This window comes from Anopheles merus, chromosome 3L, assembly GCF_017562075.2.
Source record: "Anopheles merus strain MAF chromosome 3L, AmerM5.1, whole genome shotgun sequence".
Classification (NCBI taxonomy): Eukaryota; Metazoa; Arthropoda; class Insecta; order Diptera; family Culicidae; genus Anopheles; species Anopheles merus.
The window spans coordinates 34800039-34819448 of record NC_054085.1 but is presented as its reverse complement, the minus strand read 5'-3'; the positions used below and the strand labels follow the sequence as shown (position 1 = coordinate 34819448).

Genomic DNA, 19410 nt, shown 5'->3' with positions numbered 1-19410 from the left:
GCAATTAGAGGGAGACAACAGAACAAAAAAAATCGATGGTGTTTGTTAGTAAACAGAGAAGCCGGTGTTCGGTCGCCGTAGCGAAACCCGTTGTTGCTTGCTGTGAAAAGTTTAGTTTCACATTTCTGCTGTTAGGACTGTTACACCAGTACAGACATTCGTTTGTGTGTCGTCTCAATCTTCATCTGGTTTTATGGTTAGCTTCGACCAGATCTTGCAACGTACGTCCTACGATAGATGCAATAATGCACATGCATTTGTATGTAGTCAAACCATGTGCAATACGTGGTAATACATTAGCAGTCATTACATGTTTACCGCACTAATTTGAGCATCATGCCTCAATCGCTCTTTCTCAGGAAAATATAAATTGAAACATTTATTTGTTCCGCCGTTTAGTTGAGCACCACTGAGTTTGCCATAAATCGTATCCTTGACAGAAAAAATGTAAACAATAAAACGTCAAACGATTTGTTGGTAGGCAATCGCGATGCAGGTTGTGATACGAAATGGCCCGTGCCGAGTCGAAATTTTACAATCGTTGCCGATTCTGCTTTAGTCAGGACGAGGAGAAGCTGATGCCCTTGTCGATAACACTGGACGCGACGCTAACGATCTTAGATGTAGAGCATTTCACGGGGCTTAATGTAAGTCTTCTCTCATCATTCTTTTGTTTTGACTGGTGGAAAAGTAGGCGGAGTGGAGTCCGATATACCAACACTAAAGCTGTGAGGCTAGTTGCAGGATTTAGATCGCGAAGATAAACCTTTCATGGTGTGTGAGGGATGTGACCGGCATGTTAATGTTAGTGTCGCGTTTCGAAACACTTGCCGTAGGAACGACGCGTTTTTCAAGCAGGAACCGTGTAATGAATCTGCTGAAGATGACGACGATAAGGATAAAGCAATGGACACATTTGCCGTGCCAGCTTCGGAGGTGAGCATATCGGCGGACGAGACCGCCCCTGAAAAGGACGTCTTTGGCGATGAGGATACATCAGAGAATCGCGATATAGATGATGAATCATCGGACGATTTTACATGGCCAGAAGCTCCCTCGCCAAAGGTAGAAAAGATCGTCCGCCGAAGACTGCCAAAAATAGAATCCACTTCTCGACGGAAAAAGACAATAAACAGGAAATGGCTTTGTACTATTTGTGGTTTGTTCACGATGAATTATTCCAACCATATGCAAAGGCATATTGATCCAACTCCGTTTGCGTGCCCACACTGTGATAAGAAAATGAGCGACTCTGCAAATATGAAGCGCCACATTGATGCCGTGCATTTGAAAATAGTCGTTGCAACGTGTGAAGAATGTAATTTGCCATTCTATGTAAAACCGGAATATAAATGGCATATGGTAAGTTTGTATCGCTGTTTTCATTTTCAGCATAATATCGGTATTTTCTTTCGCTTTCAGTTGCGCGTGCATGGTCAAGGGGACATGACACCGCGTTATAAATGCCAGTTTTGCCCGAAGGCGTTTTATTTTCATACCCGCATGCGGGTGCACATGGAACAGAGGCACTACGAACATCGAAACTACGTGTGTAAAATGTGTGGCACACGATTTAAAACAAAGTATGATAGGGCTAGTTACACCAGCAGCTATATTTAGGAAAAAAATTAAATGACTTTTATTATTTTTAATTTCAGCAATGCACTTTTCTTACACAAGAGAACCCATTCGTCTGAAGCGCACTACCAGTGCCGTGTCCCAATGTGTTCGAGGCGATTCAGGAGCGCAAACGGTCGCAAGCAGCACGAAATGACACACAGCGGCATCATTTTCGGATGCGACCAGTGCGACAAGCAGTATCGTAGCAGTGGTTTGCTTAAAGCACACGTGAGAAAATGCCATCCAAACCCATTGAAGGAAGAGGGTAGTGCATGAATAAAAAAGAAGAGGTGTTTTCGATGATCAAAAATGATTTTTGTTCTCGAATATTTTAAGTTGAGCACCACTGAGTTTGCCATAAATCGTATCCTTGACAGAAAAAATGTAAACAATAAAACGTCAAACGATTTGTTGGTAGGCAATCGCGATGCAGGTTGTGCTACGAAATGACCCGTGCCGAGTCGAAGTTTTACAATCGTTGCCGATTCTGCTTGAATCAGGACGAGGAGAAGCTGATGCCCTTGTCGATAACACTGGACGCGACGCTAACGATCTTGGATGTAGAGCATTTCACGGGGATTAATGTAAGTCTTCTCTCATCATTCTGTTGTTTTGGCTGGTGGAGTCCGATGTACCAACACTAAAGCTGTGCGGTTATTTGCAGGATTTAGAGCGCAATGACAAACCATATATGGTGTGTGAGGGATGTGACCGGCATGTTAATGCTTGTGTCGCGTTTCGAAACACTTGCCGTAAGAACTACACACTTTTCAAGCAGGAACTGTATAATGAAACTGTTGAAGATGACGACGATAGGGATGAAGCCATGGACACATTTGCCGGGCCAGCGTCGGAGGTGCGCATATCGGCGGACGAGACCGGCCCAGAGAAGGACGTCTTTGGCGATGAGGATACAGCAGAGAATCGCGATATAGAAGACCAATCATCGGACGATTTCACATGGCCAGAAGCTCCCTCGCCAAAGGTAGAGAAGATCGTCCGCCCAAGGGTGTCGAAAACAGAATCCACTTCTGGACGAAAAAAGAAAATACGCAGGAAATGGCTTTGTACTATTTGTGGTTTGTTCACGCTGAAATTCACCAAGCATATGCAAAAGCACATTGATCCAACTCCGTTTGCGTGCCCGCACTGTGATAAGAAAATGAGTGACTCCTGCAATATGAAGCGCCACATTAATGTCGTGCATTTGAAAATAGTCGTTGCAACGTGTGAAGAATGCAATTTGTCATTCCATGGAAAGCCGGACTATAGATGGCATATGGTAAGTGTGTATCGCTGTTGTCATTTTCAGCATAATATCGGTATTTTCTTTCGCTTTCAGTTGCGCGTGCATGGTCAAGGGGACATGACACCGCGTTATAAATGCCAGTTTTGCCCGAAGGCGTTTTATTTTCATGCCCGCATGCGGATGCACATGGAACAGAGGCACTACGAACATCGAAACTACGAGTGCAAAATTTGCGGCATGCGATTTAAAACAAAGTATGATGGGTCGCTCCTACGCTATTTACATCAGCAGTTTATTTTTTAATGTAAAAGTTAAATATGATTTTTATCATTATTCATTTCAGCAATGCACTTTTCTTACACAAGAGAACGCATTCGTCTGAAGCGCACTACCAGTGCCGTATCCCAATGTGTTCGAGGCGATTCAAGAGCTCGTGCGGCCGTAAACAGCACGAAGTGACACACAGCGGCATCGTTTTCGGATGCGACCAGTGCGACAAGCAGTATCGTAGCAATGGTTTGCTTAAAGCACATGTGAGAAAATGCCATCCAAAAACAGAGGAGGAAAGTGGTTCATGAATAAGGACCGTGTCTGTGTTTCATCGCATGCGATTTGACATCGTGGTGTCAAACGCTTTTTCGATTCATATTTCGATTATTTGATGATTTTTAATAGTTTAACGATTATGAAAAAATAGTTTTAGGTTGTTCGTTCAAAACACCATACACTTAGTTTGACAGATATCATCGGATGCGGCGTCCGACGATATGGGATTTGACAGATAACGTCGGATGTGCGATTTTGTCGTACGACGGAATCAAAACATTTTACCAATCTCGTCCGATAAAATCGCATCGGATCAGCGTTGCCACGGCCAAGCACAGCTGTGGTTGCTAACCACTGGTGTTGCAAAAACATTGGACACGGTTTTATGGCATCGTCGCGCTGTCAACGACCCTGTTGCCTCAAGGGTTAGCGGGTTTGTTATTAAACAACAGCGAGGTGTGTGCGCTTGACGATGGCTGTTCCAGCAAAATTAGGGAATATTTGTAGATTTTGCCTCAACCAGGAGCAGGACCAACTGGTTCCACTCACCACGATCGTGGACAGTTCGCTTACGCTCGAGAACATAGAAAGATTTACCGGAATTGAGGTAAGATCATGCGACCGACAATGTTCCGCATTCACAGGTGTTGCATACATTCGTGTCCCTTCCCGTCGCTCTTTGTAGAACCTAGAGGAGGAAAGCAAACTGTACGCCTCGTGCAGCGACTGCCATATGGCGCTGATCAGGTCCGTGTCCTTTCGCAACACGTGCCTGGCAAATGAAGCACTCTTCAGGGAGCTGTGCGCGGTAGTGGAGGAACATCTCGACGATGTCGAGGCCGATGAGTTTGTGGTCGAGGAACTGCAGGAAACCGTCTCGGAAATGGAATTCATTGTGGTAAATGATCACAAAAAACGGAAAGCGACTGAAAGGAAGGAATCGCCAGCAGCCAAAGCGCGAACGTGCCCCAGAACCATGCGAAGTGTGAATGACGGAACGAAGCCCGACACCGATTACTGTGCGAACCGGATCGAACTCGGTGAGCCGTTCTCCTCCGACGAGGAGCAAAGGTCGACCCGGGCAGGCCAGGTGATACTGGACAAGGAGGCACTGTTTGCCGAGAGTTTGCGGCTGATACGAGAGACACAGGAACGGAACGTGCATGCCACGGTGGAAACCCTCGAGTCCCCGGGGGATGATAGCAATGATTCAAGTCATGCGCCACCCGTTGCTAGCGAGTGGCACCCGAGACCGCCCAAATCGCAGCTGTGTGAGGTGTGCGGTAAGGTGGTGCAGAAGCTGAGCGAACACATCGCAATCCACACAAAGGAAATGAGGCACGCGTGCCCGCACTGCCCGGTGAGGATGGCCAACCATGCGAATCTGTACCGCCACGTGCAGGCCGTCCATCTGAAGCGGGTGGTGAAATCGTGCGAAATTTGCGCCAAGGGTTTCACCAGCAACGCGTCGTACAAATCACACATGGTACGTGTCAAAGCACTGTTTAATCGGAACGAACCGAGGTATTTAGTGTTTATTTTTGCTGGCTTTTCAGCGCTCGGAGCATGGGATTGGTGAAACGTACGAGTGCAAGCTATGCCCGAAGAAGTTCAACCATCCGGGCAACTATCGCGTACACTTTATCCGTTGCCATAGCGACGTAAGGAAATTCACCTGCACGATCTGCGGGAAGCAGTTCAAAGAAAAGTAAGCATTCAGTGGCACGTGAAAGGGTTACGGTTACATCGTTCTTATTAATTGCTCTGTGTGTGTGTGTGTTCTTGCAGGCGCGATCATCGAAACCATCAGCGAGTACACTCGGACGATAAACCCTTTGCCTGCAGCCAGTGCCCGAAGCTGTTCAAAAGCGATTACGCCAGGAAAACGCACGAACTGACGCACAGCGGTGTAGTGTTTCGGTGTGCGCACTGTGATAAAGGTTACCGCTACAAATGCCTGCTAAACATACATATAAGGAAGGACCATACTGCAACAATAAAGCAGGAAGGGAGCAACGATTAACACACACACACACACGTTGGCCAAGAACAGGTAACAGAGCAAGACGAATACATTCCACTGTTATTCTATTTGAAGGTAATTCAAACAAATGCTAGATGTATACCGAAAAACGTGTAGAAAAGGGTGCTTTTACACGACCGTGATTTATTTGTTCGTTACTTATTGTTAAATTCACTTTACTTTACAGGGTTTCCCACGATTTATTGGTCGGTTCCCATCAATTTTTGGTGGGTTCCCATATTTTGTTGATGCGTTCCCACGATTTTTGGTCGTTTCCCAGAATTTTTTGGTCCAATTGTATTGATATCCAATCGGAAAATACCAATAAATTATGGGAACGAACCAAAAATCTATGGGATACGACCAAAAAATCGTGGGAACGCACCAAAAAATCATGGGAACTGACCAATAAATCGTGGGAAACCCTGTAACTCAACAAACTCAGCGGCTACACTCTACACCGCCTCACTGCTCAATGTCCGAATCCACATCGTCGGGATTCATGATTCGAATTTCTAGCAACGGTTCCTCCTTGACGATATCGTCATAGCTACCGCCAAAGTCTTCGTAAGCTTCCTGCTCCTCTATACTGTCGCCGTTGTACACCACGTGCACCACACTGTCCTCTTCATTCGTTTGCGATCCCGCCTCCGCTTCCTCGTACTCACCCAGGATGCTGATATTTTCCTCTCCGCCCTGCCCTTCGTTCTCTTCCTCCTCTTCCTCCTCTTCCTCGCCCTCATTCTCCTCCTCCTCTTCCTCCTCTTCCCCTTCATCGTCTAGCTCTTCTTCCTCCTCTTCCCGTTCGTCTTCCTCCTCCTCTCCGGCGTATTCCTCGTCCGATTCGGCCCGCGGCCTTTTCGCTTGTGACTGTGTTGGGGCTCGATTCGTGGTCGTCACGTTGTTACCATCGTCGTATAACAGATATTCTACAAAAAGAAAACCATTAACGGTATCAAACAATCGCAATTCCTATCCCAACCCCTTTCCGGTCCGGCTACTTACCTCCTTCGCTAGTAACCGGCATGTCAGAATGGTCCGCTTTCACGTGCGCATTCAGTTTCGCGCTGGTCGCAAAGCCTACATCGCACAGTTCGCACAGGTACGCCAGGCGGTGGGTCCGCCGGTGCAAACGAAGCGCCTTCTTGTAGCGGAATGTTTGGCTGCACACGTTGCAGCGGTGCACATTGTCCGAGCACGGTTTGGCCTGATGTTTTTGGAGCGCGTTGCGCGAAACGAAGCACATGGTACAGTTCGGGCACGCGAACGGTTTCTCCTGCGCGTGAATGCGCTTGTGCACGCAGAGGTAGGATTTCTGCGTGAAACACTTTCCGCACAGATCACAGGCGTAGGGTTTTTCGCCTAGGGAAGGAGGAAAAAAAACGCGGTAATATTAAAAAAACAATGCCACTCGACTCAACGAGCACGTGGAAATGGGGCGCGCCCTACCGGTGTGTGTGCGCTCGTGCCGTTCGAGATTGGCCTTCTGGGCGAAGGTTTTGTCGCAGGTGGAACACTCGAACGGTCGCTCGTTCGTGTGCGATCGCATGTGCACGTCGAGCGAGGTCTGCTCGACGTACGCCTTCGAGCATACGGTGCAGGTGAACATGTTGCGCTGGGCGTGAAACCGCTTGTGCCGCGACAGCGAGGTGCCGTACTTGAACGATTTGCCGCACTCGCTGCAGAGGTGGGTTTTGGTTTCGCTGTTCCGCAGCTCGCCCGTGTGCTTCAGCATGTGCTTCTTCAGGTTGGACTTCTCGAGGAAGGACGCACTGCACTCGGTGCAGCCGTGCGGCTTCACCACAAAGTGCGTGCGCATGTGCCGCTTCAGCTGCTTCTCGGCCTGGAACTCTTTCGGGCACTGCGGGCAAAAGAGCCTCTTGGGCAGGAGCCGCTTGACCGGGCTGCCACTCACGGCGCTACCTGCCGGCGCTGCCCCATCGTCTTTTTGTGACGACGAGTCGGCCTCCTTCTTCACGTACGTCCCGTCCTCCGCCAGTATGTACGTGTCCGTATCATCTGACCGCGTCTCGACCGCGTAGCTACGCAGCGTTACGTCCGTGTTTTCACACTGCACCTTGAAGAAGTGCGAGCGGCGGATCTGCAGCACGCACGGCACACACAGCTGCGACGGAAGCCCATCGTTCCGGTGCACATTCAGCCCCGTGACGGCGTTCAGCATCGCGAAGAGGTTCGTGTCGAACAGGGGCTTCATGCGCGGCTTGCTTGCCATGCAGCAGCGGCAGATTTCGCCAAACATTAGATCCTCCATCGCCGACGATGACGCCATCGCGCGAAGGCTCGCTCTCTCCGGTCGGCCAACCGTGCGGGGATGATAATGTTGCCCTCGACGCACTCTACGGTAGCTTGGTATGCAACTTTTAGCGCAAGATATTCGTGCGATTGGAGCTGCTGCAATGAAGAAAGGGATAATTATTTCTGCGCCAAATAACAACACTGCGGATGGATTGTTTTTACAATTTTTGGTACGGCCAAGGTCTGTTGACAAGCCTGCTGTGTTGACGCGTTGACAGTTTGGTTCAAATTGCCAGCTGGGGAGATAGTTTCAGTCTCTTTCAGTCGCATGGATGACAAGCTTACATGGTTAGAAGCTAACTTGGTAATATTACGATAAACTTATTTTTTTATGTTCTTTTTACTTACTTTCAGGCTATTTCTTACCGTCATTTAAATTAAAATAGCTTCTAGCACCGTAGGCAGTGGCTAAAAGTTATCACTTCCTCGCAGCGCTCCTGTCTAGTGATGGGTGAAGTTGGCAAAAATCCGAAGTCGACTCCGATCCGACTGCGATAATTTCGGAACTGACTCCGGAAAGTAGTTCCGGACAGCATTATTCGGAGTTTCCAGAGTCGACCGGAGTCGTCCTGTTGACTCCGATCGACTTCGATTGCAGTTGACTTCGGACGACTCCGGACGATTCCGGACGACTCCAGACGGCTCCGGACAACTCCGAGCGACTCCGACTCCGAAAGACTCCGGACGGCTCTGGACGACTCCGGATAACTCCAAATCCAGGCGTAACTAATGGTTCGGATTTTGCCGGAGTCGGATTGGAGCCGCAGGTGCGCTCCAAAGAGCACATCACCACTCCTGTCATTCGTTGCACCGCGGTGTGATTGTTTACATTTCACTTCCCCCAGACAACGGTGCCGGACAACAACACGACCACGGACGGATAGTAATCGCTAGGTAAGCATTTCTAAACCCCGTACCGTGCGCTCTATTTAGCTGCGCGCACTGAAACATTCTTTCGGTAGACGCAGACACAATGCTGCTCACAAGGTGTGGTACATCCGCCACCGCCATCCACACCGTTCGCCAGCGATGGCCGGCTGCGTTTCCAACCCTGGCAGTGAAACCCGCGACCCGATGGTTACATCAAACCAGCCCAGCGCACAGCCCCTTCACGATAGCGCCCCTGCCAGAGCGTAAGTTTGTGCGCGTGCAGGGATCCGACGCGGTCAGCTTCCTGCAGGGACTGATGACGAACGATATGCGACACCTCGAGCACAGCAGCACGGTGTACGCAATGTTTCTCAAGGCGAATGGGCGCGTTTTCTGTGATACAATCATCTACAAGCGGCCCGGGGCTGAACCGGCCGACTATCTGCTCGAGTGCGATGCGGCCGTTGCGCCGCGGCTCGAGAAACACTTGAAGCTGTACCGGCTGCGCAAGAAGGTGCAGGTGGAGCAGGACGCCACGTACCGGGTGTGGGCCGCCTTCAAGGAGGCTGTGCAGGAGGAAGTGGAGATGCCGGCTGCAATCGATCTCGCCTGTCCGGAGGGTCGGTTACACGTGTTCAAAGATCCTCGACTGCCGCGGCTCGGCTATCGGGTGCTTACCGACGACCAGGAACCGAAGGAATGCAAAACGCGGCTGAAGCGTATCTTCCCGGAGGCGGAGACGGTCGCCGACTCGGCGCTACCGTACACGGCGTTCCGGTATTCGCTCGGTGTCGGCGAGGGAGAGACAAACCTGCCGGACGGTAAATGCTTCCCGCTCGAGTGTAACTGCGATCTGCTGCACGGTGTCAGCTTCCACAAGGGCTGCTACATCGGCCAGGAGCTGACGGCACGCACGTACCACACGGGGGTGATACGCAAGCGGCTCATGCCGCTGGAGCTGGACGCACCGCACCGGCTTGCCGACTGTGATCCGGAAGCGCTGCGCGATGCGGAAATTAAAAACGAGGAAGGTAGCGCCGTCGGAAAGCTGCGCGGGCTGGCCGGTAACCGTGCCCTCGGGTTGCTTCGCATCGAGAAGGTGCTGCCGGAGGGGAAACCGCTAACGATCAATGTTGCCGGCGAATCCGTCGTGCGCTGTCGCACAAGCAAACCCGCCTGGTGGCCGAAGGAAATGAATGCCCGCCCTTAGTGGGCCTTTTGCTTTTGTTGTGTACCAAGCCCATCGAGCATCATTTCTTTTTTCTCTCTCTCCACTTCTACCTTCTCGCCTACTTTTCCCACCCTTGCATCACAGGCTCCATACCCCGCTCACCATGGCAACAACGTCCGCGCCCAGTAGTACGGTGGGACGGGAAAGCGCTGCATCTTCTGCCAGCGAACCTACGGCGCATCTTTCGATCCCCTTCCGGTGCGAGCTGTGCGGTTTGAGCGAGAGCTGCGATTATCGGGGCCGTCGACCACCGTTTGCGAGCAAAATCGAACTGCCCGAAGAGTGTTACGTAATGCGCGATCCGTTCGCGCCGCCACCCCAAGCCGTACCGGACAAACCGGCCAGCGAGCACTATCTGCTGCTCGGTGCGGACTGCCACAGCTGCCGGCGCACCGTGTGCAAGGCGAGCGAGTGCAGCTTCTTCTACGGGGCCACCTTTTGCCGGCAGTGCAGCGTGCAGCGGGTGCAGGAATTTCCGCTCGAAGTGCGGAGCAAAATAAAAAAGCAGTTTTCATAGCCGTAGGTCGTGGAAGTTCGCTCCTTTTTTGTTGTTATTTCCCTCGATTCTAGTTAGATGACTACTTCGTAAGCAGGACAACATTTATTCGCCAGTGTCGATGATCCAACAAATTGCGAGTCTCATTTTCCCGCCGGAACGAATCTGTCCACCTTTTCCCCTTCCTTTCATGTTCTTCTTCTGTACAAAACGCGCTTTTTCACATGCATAACTGAAACGCTAACTAAAAACACTAAAAAACACGGGAGCAACTCTGCTACAGGGGTTGCTATTTAGTCTCAAGTACACAAAACAGACACGCGAGCGCACGATCCCCCGCCAGGGCTCAAGATTACGCTTCCGTTAACAGCAAATTAACTTTTCTAATCAATTTTCCAAAAACTCATCTCCCATTCCAAGTCGATTGTTTCCTCCCAGGGTGTCGCAAACAGCCTCCATCCTTTCCCCCGGCGATGGTCACTTTACGTCGGGTTGAGACCCTGCTGGAATGTGAGCTGTTGCTGCTTCTTCACCTCGTCCTGCATCTCGAGCGCCAGCTTTTTGTACTTTTCCGCCTTCTTCTCGTCGCGCGCCGTGCCGTCGCCCTTCGCGTACATCTGGCTCAGGTTGGCACAGGCGTACATGTTGCGCAGCTCGCACGCTTTGTACGCGAACTCGAATGCTTTCTCCATGTTGCGCTCGACGACGTACGCACCGGGCGGGCGCTGTTCCGGGGCGGCCGCTGGGTCCACCTTTTTCACCGCCGCCGCTTGTTGCTGCTGCTGCTGCTGCTGCTGCTGCTGGTACTCCTCCTTCAGCACGCCGGAAATGTACATGCCGGAGAGGTAGAAGCAGGCGCCCGCGTTGTTCATCTCGCAGCTCTTCTTCAGCAGCTCGAAGCCCTTCGGCACGTCGCGCGTGATCTCCTTCGGCATCAGCTTGGACACGAGCAGCAGGCCGCTGTGCAGGCACGCGTCCGGATCGTTCAGCGCGCAGCCCTTCTCGTAGTAGGCGTACGCTTTGGCCGGATCGCCCTTCTCGGACGTGCGGCCCTTGCCCAGGAACGTGTAGTTGCCGTACTTGAGGCAGCTCTTGCCGTAGTTGTAATCATCACAGTTCGATCGGTACACTTTGGCCGCCTTTTCAAAGTCTTTGCGGATGCCCTCAAGATAGTCGCCGAGCAGATGGCACACTGAAAAGGGAAGGGCGGTTAGATTTACCGTGTGTGTGTGGCGGTGTGGTTGGGTCAATACAATTACCTTCCGGTTTCTTCTCCGAGTAACAACCGAACCGGTACTCGACACCCAGCTTGTCGATGTACTCCTTCACCTCGGTCTCGTTTTTCAAATCAAACGAGGACATGTTTCGCTGTGTTTCTGTTTGTCTTGTGTCTTCCGTTCGACTGTTCGATACTAGCGGCAATCAGTCCGGTGGATTATAATCGTGCTATTAAGGGCTGCGTGCGAAAAACCAAAGCGGCACCCCGGTCAGAAAATGGCCCTGGCAGTGCACTTCGCAACTTCACGTAACTTTCTTGACGGATGTAAAATGTTTTGCTTTTTGTTGTTGTTGTTGTTGGTGTTTTTTTGACAGATCGCGCGCGAACTGTCAGGCGCATGTTTTGAACGGCGATGACACCCGCGCTCGTTACAACTTTCCAGCGAGCCAAGGTGAGTAGAGGTGTAACAGCACGTGTTTGTTTGAAAATTACAACATGTTTCTCCTTTGCGACGTGTTTTTACGGATTCTAAAGAGAATTATTAAATGTGTTTTTCAAAATTGATCTTTTTAAGAGAGGCTGTTAACAATGTGTTTTGTGAATTGTTTTGTATTACAAATCGGTAATATATTTTCGGAGCTTTTTGGCGTTTTTATGAGTTGCAATTTCAAAAGTGCATCTCGGCGAGTAAACATTTAACATATGGTAAATAGTCACCAGAAAACGGAATACCCATCTCCCCGATGATTCATGTTTCTAATCCCTTACCTAACATGGCGCTGCCATGGATCGCGTGTTAACGCACGGCGACACTTGAACCGGTTGCAATGCAATCAAACAATCAACCCACCGGGATGGGCCTCAACGCGGCCATTGGTGACAGGGGGGATCGGGGAAGTAATGAATTGAATTTGAAAAATTTTCATTTCCGGAGAAGCGCGCGCACACGCTCGTTTGCCGGTTTCTGTCCCATACAGAAGCGAAACGGCCCCGGAAGAATGGGATTCTGAACCCGAGTGGGTATTCGGAGTGACGAAAAAACCCAGCAGCGTGTGGTTGATCTTTTTTATTGGGTTGGATTGTAAAAGCCGCACTCAATTGTAATCTAATTAACGGATTAAGAAGCGGCAGTAGCAGCAGCAGCACCACCGCACGCTCACTGCACTGTACCGGGGGTCGGACAAAGAGGGTATATAATGCACCCATCCGGCGGGATGTTGTGGGAGCTTTTTGTTTGGCTGTTGGTACTGCCGTCGGCGTCGGTGGTGGTCCACGTCTTGGAAGCAATGCAGCGGCACCGTTTAATGGAGTCTGATCATCGTCAATTGCCTCGGCTGGCCGGCTTTTATTCTTTCGATCGCCTTACCGGAAGTTCGCCCAGCGAAAGAAGAGCGTACAGAAAGAGAAGGGAGGAGGGGGGCAAACAGCACGTGTTCGGGTTTGGCTGTGCCGAGGGAAAACCCATCGGCGATGGCGCTTACTCCGCGCTGCTTACTGTATTTTGGCCGGAATCAGCACGCAAAGCACATCCTTGTCACCTGCTTTTAGCTCCCACTTCACCTCGACGGAAACCTGCGCGAGACGAAGCAAACATAGGAAAACAACACATGTGGCTTAAGAACGCGTTGTCATATCATTTGAATCAACAAAATGAAAAAAAATGTGCGTAATGTAGATGTTTGCGATACATGAAAACAGGGGATAATGTGTAAAAAAAGATTAAAAAAAAACAAATCTGTTTTGCTACGGTTCGGTGCGTTAATGATGCTACCGCTCGATGATAGAATTTGGTTTGGTGATGGAAAAAAACCATTAAAAGAAACGATTATTCTAGCGATAAGCGCGCATTTTGCGGCGGGAAATGATTTTGTTTGTAAATTACCGCCTCTGGAGCGCAAAAAAAAACCTCTCCATTAGCAAGTTCCTCACCTTGGGGTACTGCTTGAGGACGGGCAGGGTGGTGCTGTACCGGTAGCTGGTGTCCTTCGTGAGCGGACACTCCAGTCCACTGTCCTTGCAGCCGTCAGCGTTCGGCAGCTTGAACGGTACCTCCATGCCGAGGATGATGCCGTGCACGACCGCCTTCAGTTCGGACAGATCTTCGCCTTGGTGCGGGGGAGGGGAAGGGAGAAAGATAAAGGGACAAAGATGCAAACAAGACGGTGTGAGATAAGTCAAGCCGCACAGGAGAGATGATCTCATCTGCCGGGAGGATGATTACTCCCCGGTGACCTTAACAGTTAAGCGAGTTGGGGAAGCAATTAGTTAATTACTCGGTCACTGTTACTGCCCACACACACACACACACACACACACACACATGGCCCTAATAGGGCACAGTGTTAGCTGTGTGTTGCAACTTTCTATTTCAAGGACAGTACGAGACCTTGGCAGGTGTTTGCATTGTTGTATGGTTTCTCCTGCTTTCGCTGCAATCCTTTCCGTCCGTTTCTTTCCGGTTGTTTCTCCCGTTTTTAGCCTCTCGGTTGCACGTTCCTTAGGAGCGATCGATACACACAGACACACACACATACACATACACTTACCACTGGTGAAGGTGATGGAGATGGTAGCGTTGGAGTTGCGCTTCAGGACACAGGAATTATCACTGTCGGCACAGTTCGACACCTCGACCTGCGTGTACTTCCCGATCGCCGTTTCATTTGCTGCAATAAGGCATAGAAAAAAGGCATGAAATTAACGTCCATATGTTGGTAGGTTAGATACACCTACGTAGAACGGCACCTTACCGCAGTTAGCAAACTCCGCCGCCGAGGTTATAGTTGGCATCAGTGTGAGACAAACAGCTCCCACGAGAAGAAAGACGGCTGCCGATTTGTTAGGCATGGTGTGTGTATGTTTAATGCACTTTGTTTCTTTGTTTTTTTCCTCACTGCAACTGTGTAGCGCTTTTTTGTTGCCCGGCTGATTAGTCACGGCAGGCTTCGGTAGACGCACGCTGGTGGTGATGATTCTGCAAAAGGCTGAAGAGCAGCGGAAAGCAACACGCTTGTTTGTGTTGTTATCAGGTACGGGTCATGGAGGCCACTACTACACTGCTGGTCGACGCGACAAAGGCTACTGCGGTTTTCTTTTGTTGTGGGGAAGAGAGTACACGTCCGATCGCTTCGAACGCTGGCACGTTTTTAAGCGGCACGAAGCACCACGCGAATTAAATTTGATTTACCCGTGCGGGAGCGGTGTCGGTTCATGCACACGCACGCACACCACTGTCCCGCGCGGAGAGAATGAACGCGTATGGATGAACTCGACGGTATGTGAGAGAGAGAAAGCATCTGTTTGTGGTTAGAACGCTAGCAGAGAGATGCGTGCTCTATCGTTCATTCTTAACGATCGGGGTATAGCGTTTCTTTCCTGAATATATTGTTTATAAAACATTATACGTTTGTAAACGTTTCGTGTACTGTCATCGTTTACTTACTCTTTAGTTTATCATTTTCCTTTTTCGTGAATCAGTTGTCATTCACATTTCTCTTTCTTTCCCGTTTTGTTCGGCACACTTCACTCGCTCATCGTTCTTGTTTCACTTTGTGTTATGTTTTCTTGTTTTTTTATTTTTTTATTTTGTAACACGTTGCAATGTTTGTAACACCCGGTGTTATATACACGTTTTTTTATTCTGTTTGTTCCATTTTCTCTCTCTTTTTCCTTCTGTTTCGCTACTGCTTTGTTTTTTTTTGCATCTTCAACGATCCTAATCGTTCGTTTGAGTGGTTTTGTATTTTTTGTTTGTTTTTCCTTTAACCCATACGCATCACTTTCGCCTGTTCACGCTGGAATTAATCTTTCTTTTGCTTAAGTTAACGTTTCGCGTTTTCGGGGTTTTATTCTTCTACTTTTTCTTCTTCTTCTTCTTCTTCTTCTGCTTCTCTTATCTCGTGTACTTTCCAACTTGGCGACACCGCGCGGGTCTAAACAGGCAATGTTGTAACAAATGTTTCAGTGTTTTACACACCTCGCCGCACATACATACGCACAAACACACACACACACAGACACATACATACACAACATACGTTGGGATCTGTGTTTTTGATATTATTTAGTTCTCGTTCTTTACATTCCATTGTTTTATTTCCTTCTTTTGTTTGTTCGAGTTTTTGCTTCTGTTTTTCTTTCTTCTCCTTTGTTTTATCTTATTTTCTTTTGTATCTTTCTTCCTAAGTTCAGTTTCTTTTTCCTTCTAATACACACACGCACTTGCTCACGATTATGTTAACAGTGAGTGTGAGTGTTTGTGCCTGGAAGTTTCCAATTCTGCTTCACATCCTATCAATTTTTTCTGTTTTTTTTCTCTAGTTCTCTCTCTCTCTCTCTCTCTCTCTCTCTCTCTCTCTCTCTCTCTCTCTCTCTCTCTCTCTGTGCGTGTGTATATTATTTGATAATATTGTTTATACTTTTGTTGTTGTTGCAAACATGATGCAAACATGTAATTGTGTTCGGTAAATGCTACACAGTTAAATTAACACATACAATTCACAAGGGGAGGGAGGAGCAGGGGAAGTTTTTTTGTTATGTTTGCCTCCTTCCTTCAACTAGACCTACTATTTTGACAGTTTTCGCTACCCTTTAGCGAGTGGTTTTGTTGTCTAGTTTGTTTTTCATTTATTTTGTTTTGTTTTGGCAAAAGTGTGTACGTTTTGTGTACGTTTTGCACTTTTTTCTTATATTTTTCCGCTTCACCTCGTTTGTTCGTTTCTTTAATTACTTAAATCATTTTAAAAATGTCCCTACACTCTTACCCAACCAATGTTTGGCGCAAAACTTAACTGTCCTATGTATATAATGCACATTGTTTTTGCTTCCACGACCCTCGCAGGAGTTTGTGTGTGTTTTCCTAACCTTTTTTTTGAGAAATTTTTCTCAACTTATCGTATTTTCAATAACACAATACACACACACACACTGCGCACGATTACTTTTAGTGGTTGGGCGTTGTGTTCTAGAAAATGTTTGCATTTTCCTCTCATCGCCCCCAAAAGACACAATCATACATACACACCAACACATCGACACACTAAAATGCTGCTTAATATTGTTACACGGTTCTAACTTTGTTTGTTTTTTTGTTTTGTTTTGTTTTTGCACTAGCGTCAATCACTATGGTTTTGTTTTTGTTCTTTCCTATCGCTTATCCAATTATAGATAATACTTCTGCTAGAGAGGTCAAACGAGCGGGCGAGAGGGAGTGTGAGTGTGAACAACACGGCCCACTCTCCGCATGTTATTTTGTACGAAGAAGCGCGGAAGAAAAGGTGTCCAACTGATTCACTACACGTGGGTTGTTTTCCGCTGTTTCTTGCTTCTAAACACTACTGACGGGGGGTTTTCCCCCCCACAAGGACAACGTATTGCGTGCTGTCACGAAGTGGGTGATAGAGAGAGGGAGAAAGAATGAGCCACCATCCTCCTATACAGCCTTCGAATTTGAGGTTTACTAGGTGTGGCCCATTTTATAGCTTCTCTATTACTAACGGTTTTTATGTGTTTTTAAATATGATTTTTCCCGTCTATGACCCCTGCTTGCTGTTGCGATGCGTGGCTGCTTCGATCCAACCCAACCCCATTGCTGAGGCCGCTGCAGGATAATGTGCACACAGCACACGCACACGCACAGACACACAGAAACACAAGCTTACATCCCTTTCATTTAGAGCAATCGGAATCCGTTTTATGGCAACCAACCAGGTAAGTGCGTTTGCGTTTTGTTTTTTTTTTGTTTGTTTAAGTTGTTTTGCGCTCGGAAAACTATAATATCATCTACACGATCACACACACACACACGCGTAACGATCACCACGCGTGCCTTTCGGTCGGATAGAGCGATTGGGGCAGCACTATACATCGGGAGGATGGGGTTTTGCCCTTTTCCTGAAAGGCCGCGCGCACTTCGTTATCGTCGTTTGATTTGTTTGATTTTTCTTCACAGGCTTCCACGGTCTCACACACCAACACATATACCACGGTTTGGTGGCAAGGCTGTGTACAAAATGGTTGCCTTTTTTTGTGTTGATTAAATGGCTAGAACACGCTATACAAGTACAGACACAGTGTGAGGCCCCCGGATTTGTTTAGCACTGGCTCTGCTACTGGTGTCTTTCCTTTCCCATCGTTTGCTCTATTGCTTGGCAATGATGCTCTACTATGTTTAAGTTTTAGGTCGTTCAACATTGTTGGTGGTGGCGGTGATGGGGACGTTGAATGTCGAATAGTTTCATGCTGCAAATTCTTATTGTTTTCGTTCTATTTTCTACCATTTTCTTAATACAGCTGATGTGCTTCATAATTTTGTGTTTCAAATTGATAGTTGAGTCATTTGAATTGCAAAACAAAAAACCAACCTCAAACAAGTGGAAGCGCAAAATATCTAGTGCAAAAATTGTAAACCTTCCCGCTGAACGTTTCTCATATCGAGAAAGGTGGGTTTCGTTTTTTCGTGCTTTTGCTGCCCTCTCTTCTGTCGATTTAAATTATATCTTTGCATGATTTTGCTCTCCCGCCTGTTTGCGTATTGTTCCGTTTTGCTGTACTTAGGGTGAGTAATAATGAAGGGCAATGTATGCAATTAATTGGCTAATTATTATGCATTATGTTGATGCTGCAGCTGTGTGCCGTTAAATTGTGCTTTTTTTGTTGCAGTCGCTTTAGTTCGATAATAATGAACCATTACCGTGTGTCTGTGTGTGTGTCGTTTATTTTTTTATTTTTTTTCTTGAACGATGAAAGAACCAAATCAAATCATCTACTCTAAAGTCTTGGTGTTGCATAACAGTGAGCTGCTGAATTTATACGTTATTATGTTTTTTTTAAATATACTTTTTTGTTTGTTGTTTGCTTTTGCTATGTTTGTCCATTTGCGCCGCGCTTCTCTTTTGGTTTCTCTTCTCTCTTGCGCGCCCTGTCGAGACAGTCTAAATTCCTTTTTCCCATCCTTCACTAGCAACTGGAATCGGTAGTGTTGAATGAAGGCTGCCCAGCTTCCTCGATAATTGGTTAATATCGCCGGCCAAGCCGCCGGCACACCAAGGTATGCAAACATACAAACAGAGCAACATGCACACGCGCATGCAATTTTCCATTTAGCGTTTGCGCCAGAGTTTCACTAAACACATTCTAAACACACACACACACACACGTAACCATATCGTAATCGAGGGGGTGAAAGGGAAGGGGAGGGTGAGGACTAGTTGGGCACTTTTAACTCCCATTTTACGCTCCACACACACACACACAGCGAACCACATTCGAGCATAGTGTTGAACCTGCTGAACTGTCCAACAGATTCCCACCAAAACCGCTAGCTAATTGATTGTAAAGTATCTCTACTAGGTTTAGTCCACACCCACTCACACACACACACTCTGCTGATCCTCATCCTAATTCAAACTGTTACTCACATACACACATACGCGTATAGCCGCGCGTCCCGACACATCTGCCCTCCACTGCTCGCTACTCACTATGTTGAGGATTGTTCGTGCGCGTTTTTTAGTTTGCTATTTTCTGTATTTATTCGTTTTTTTTTTGTAATGTTGCCTACATAATGCTTCTCTAAAGTATGCTTTCCTACTGCTCCACGAGAGTGGTAGTAATAGTAATAGTGGTAGTAGTAGTAGTAGTAGTAGTAGTTGCTGCGTGTACCTTTGCTTCAATCGGTTCTGGCAGATCATAAATCCAATTGGAACAGTTTCATTCGGATTTTAATACTTTCCTATTGGTGCGGTCGTGCGGTAGCGTGTGCGTTGCTTTATGCTGCGTTCTATTGTCATTGATTGTGCGATTGATGTGGTTGGAAATGGGTGACAAAACAAACTGCAAG

General features: G+C 48.0%; 9 protein-coding genes across 18 annotated transcripts in view; 5 read left to right on the top strand and 4 right to left on the bottom strand.

Annotated features, from left to right (window-relative positions):
- Window positions 1-57: 57 nt before the first annotated feature.
- Window positions 58-1899, top strand: LOC121598980 (zinc finger protein 670-like). 2 transcript variants are annotated; one of them, XM_041926380.1, is made up of 5 exons: window positions 58-259; window positions 360-647; window positions 739-1362; window positions 1423-1583; window positions 1659-1899. In XM_041926380.1, the coding sequence occupies exons 2-5, from the start codon at window positions 510-512 to the stop codon at window positions 1894-1896; spliced, it is 1161 nt and encodes a 386-aa protein (XP_041782314.1). In that variant the 5' UTR covers window positions 58-259; window positions 360-509; the 3' UTR covers window positions 1897-1899. The 2 variants fall into 2 exon arrangements, with proteins under 2 accessions (XP_041782314.1, XP_041782315.1); XM_041926381.1 differs by having other exon boundaries at window positions 58-288; window positions 400-647.
- A 161-nt stretch (window positions 1900-2060) lies between these two features.
- On the top strand, window positions 2061-3447 carry LOC121598981 (zinc finger protein 771-like). The gene is made up of 4 exons (XM_041926382.1): window positions 2061-2204; window positions 2285-2902; window positions 2963-3123; window positions 3213-3447. Exons 1-4 carry the CDS (start codon window positions 2067-2069, stop codon window positions 3445-3447), a joined length of 1152 nt encoding a protein of 383 aa, XP_041782316.1. The 5' UTR covers window positions 2061-2066.
- Window positions 3448-3875: 428 nt separating this feature from the next.
- LOC121598979 (zinc finger and SCAN domain-containing protein 21-like) lies at window positions 3876-5506 on the top strand. The gene is made up of 4 exons (XM_041926379.1): window positions 3876-4022; window positions 4101-4901; window positions 4972-5123; window positions 5204-5506. The coding sequence occupies exons 1-4, from the start codon at window positions 3888-3890 to the stop codon at window positions 5436-5438; spliced, it is 1323 nt and encodes a 440-aa protein (XP_041782313.1). The 5' UTR covers window positions 3876-3887; the 3' UTR covers window positions 5439-5506.
- A 288-nt stretch (window positions 5507-5794) lies between these two features.
- On the bottom strand, window positions 5795-7957 carry LOC121598978 (zinc finger and SCAN domain-containing protein 2-like). Its single transcript, XM_041926378.1, has 4 exons — window positions 7917-7957; window positions 6888-7850; window positions 6444-6800; window positions 5795-6367 (listed from the first exon to the last, which is right to left on the bottom strand). Exons 2-4 carry the CDS (start codon window positions 7726-7728, stop codon window positions 5904-5906), a joined length of 1662 nt encoding a protein of 553 aa, XP_041782312.1. The 5' UTR covers window positions 7729-7850; window positions 7917-7957; the 3' UTR covers window positions 5795-5903.
- Window positions 7958-8538: 581 nt separating this feature from the next.
- On the top strand, window positions 8539-9930 carry LOC121598982 (putative transferase CAF17 homolog, mitochondrial). Of its 2 annotated transcripts, none has more exons than XM_041926383.1 (2): window positions 8539-8648; window positions 8717-9930. In XM_041926383.1, exon 2 carries the CDS (start codon window positions 8728-8730, stop codon window positions 9832-9834), a length of 1107 nt encoding a protein of 368 aa, XP_041782317.1. In that variant the 5' UTR covers window positions 8539-8648; window positions 8717-8727; the 3' UTR covers window positions 9835-9930. The 2 variants fall into 2 exon arrangements, with proteins under 2 accessions (XP_041782317.1, XP_041782318.1); XM_041926384.1 differs by having other exon boundaries at window positions 8552-8648; window positions 8723-9930.
- Window positions 9931-9958: 28 nt separating this feature from the next.
- On the top strand, window positions 9959-10395 carry LOC121598985 (cysteine-rich DPF motif domain-containing protein 1). The gene has a single exon (XM_041926386.1). The coding sequence runs from the start codon at window positions 9959-9961 to the stop codon at window positions 10370-10372; it is 414 nt and encodes a 137-aa protein (XP_041782320.1). The 3' UTR covers window positions 10373-10395.
- Window positions 10396-10441: 46 nt separating this feature from the next.
- LOC121598984 (cytochrome c oxidase assembly factor 7 homolog) lies at window positions 10442-11929 on the bottom strand. Its single transcript, XM_041926385.1, has 2 exons — window positions 11611-11929; window positions 10442-11543 (listed from the first exon to the last, which is right to left on the bottom strand). The coding sequence occupies exons 1-2, from the start codon at window positions 11711-11713 to the stop codon at window positions 10834-10836; spliced, it is 813 nt and encodes a 270-aa protein (XP_041782319.1). The 5' UTR covers window positions 11714-11929; the 3' UTR covers window positions 10442-10833.
- Window positions 11930-12621: 692 nt separating this feature from the next.
- On the bottom strand, window positions 12622-14735 carry LOC121600593 (NPC intracellular cholesterol transporter 2 homolog a). The gene is made up of 4 exons (XM_041929314.1): window positions 14321-14735; window positions 14117-14236; window positions 13500-13675; window positions 12622-13142 (listed from the first exon to the last, which is right to left on the bottom strand). Exons 1-4 carry the CDS (start codon window positions 14415-14417, stop codon window positions 13062-13064), a joined length of 474 nt encoding a protein of 157 aa, XP_041785248.1. The 5' UTR covers window positions 14418-14735; the 3' UTR covers window positions 12622-13061.
- A 1155-nt stretch (window positions 14736-15890) lies between these two features.
- LOC121600591 (G protein-coupled receptor kinase 1) overlaps window positions 15891-19410 on the bottom strand; it is a 97682-nt gene continuing 94162 nt past the window's right edge. For all 8 annotated transcript variants that reach the window (XM_041929304.1, XM_041929305.1, XM_041929312.1 and 5 more), the window contains one exon: window positions 15891-19410. This exon is cut by the window's right edge and continues 1597 nt beyond it. The gene's annotated coding sequence lies outside the window, so the exon portion shown is untranslated.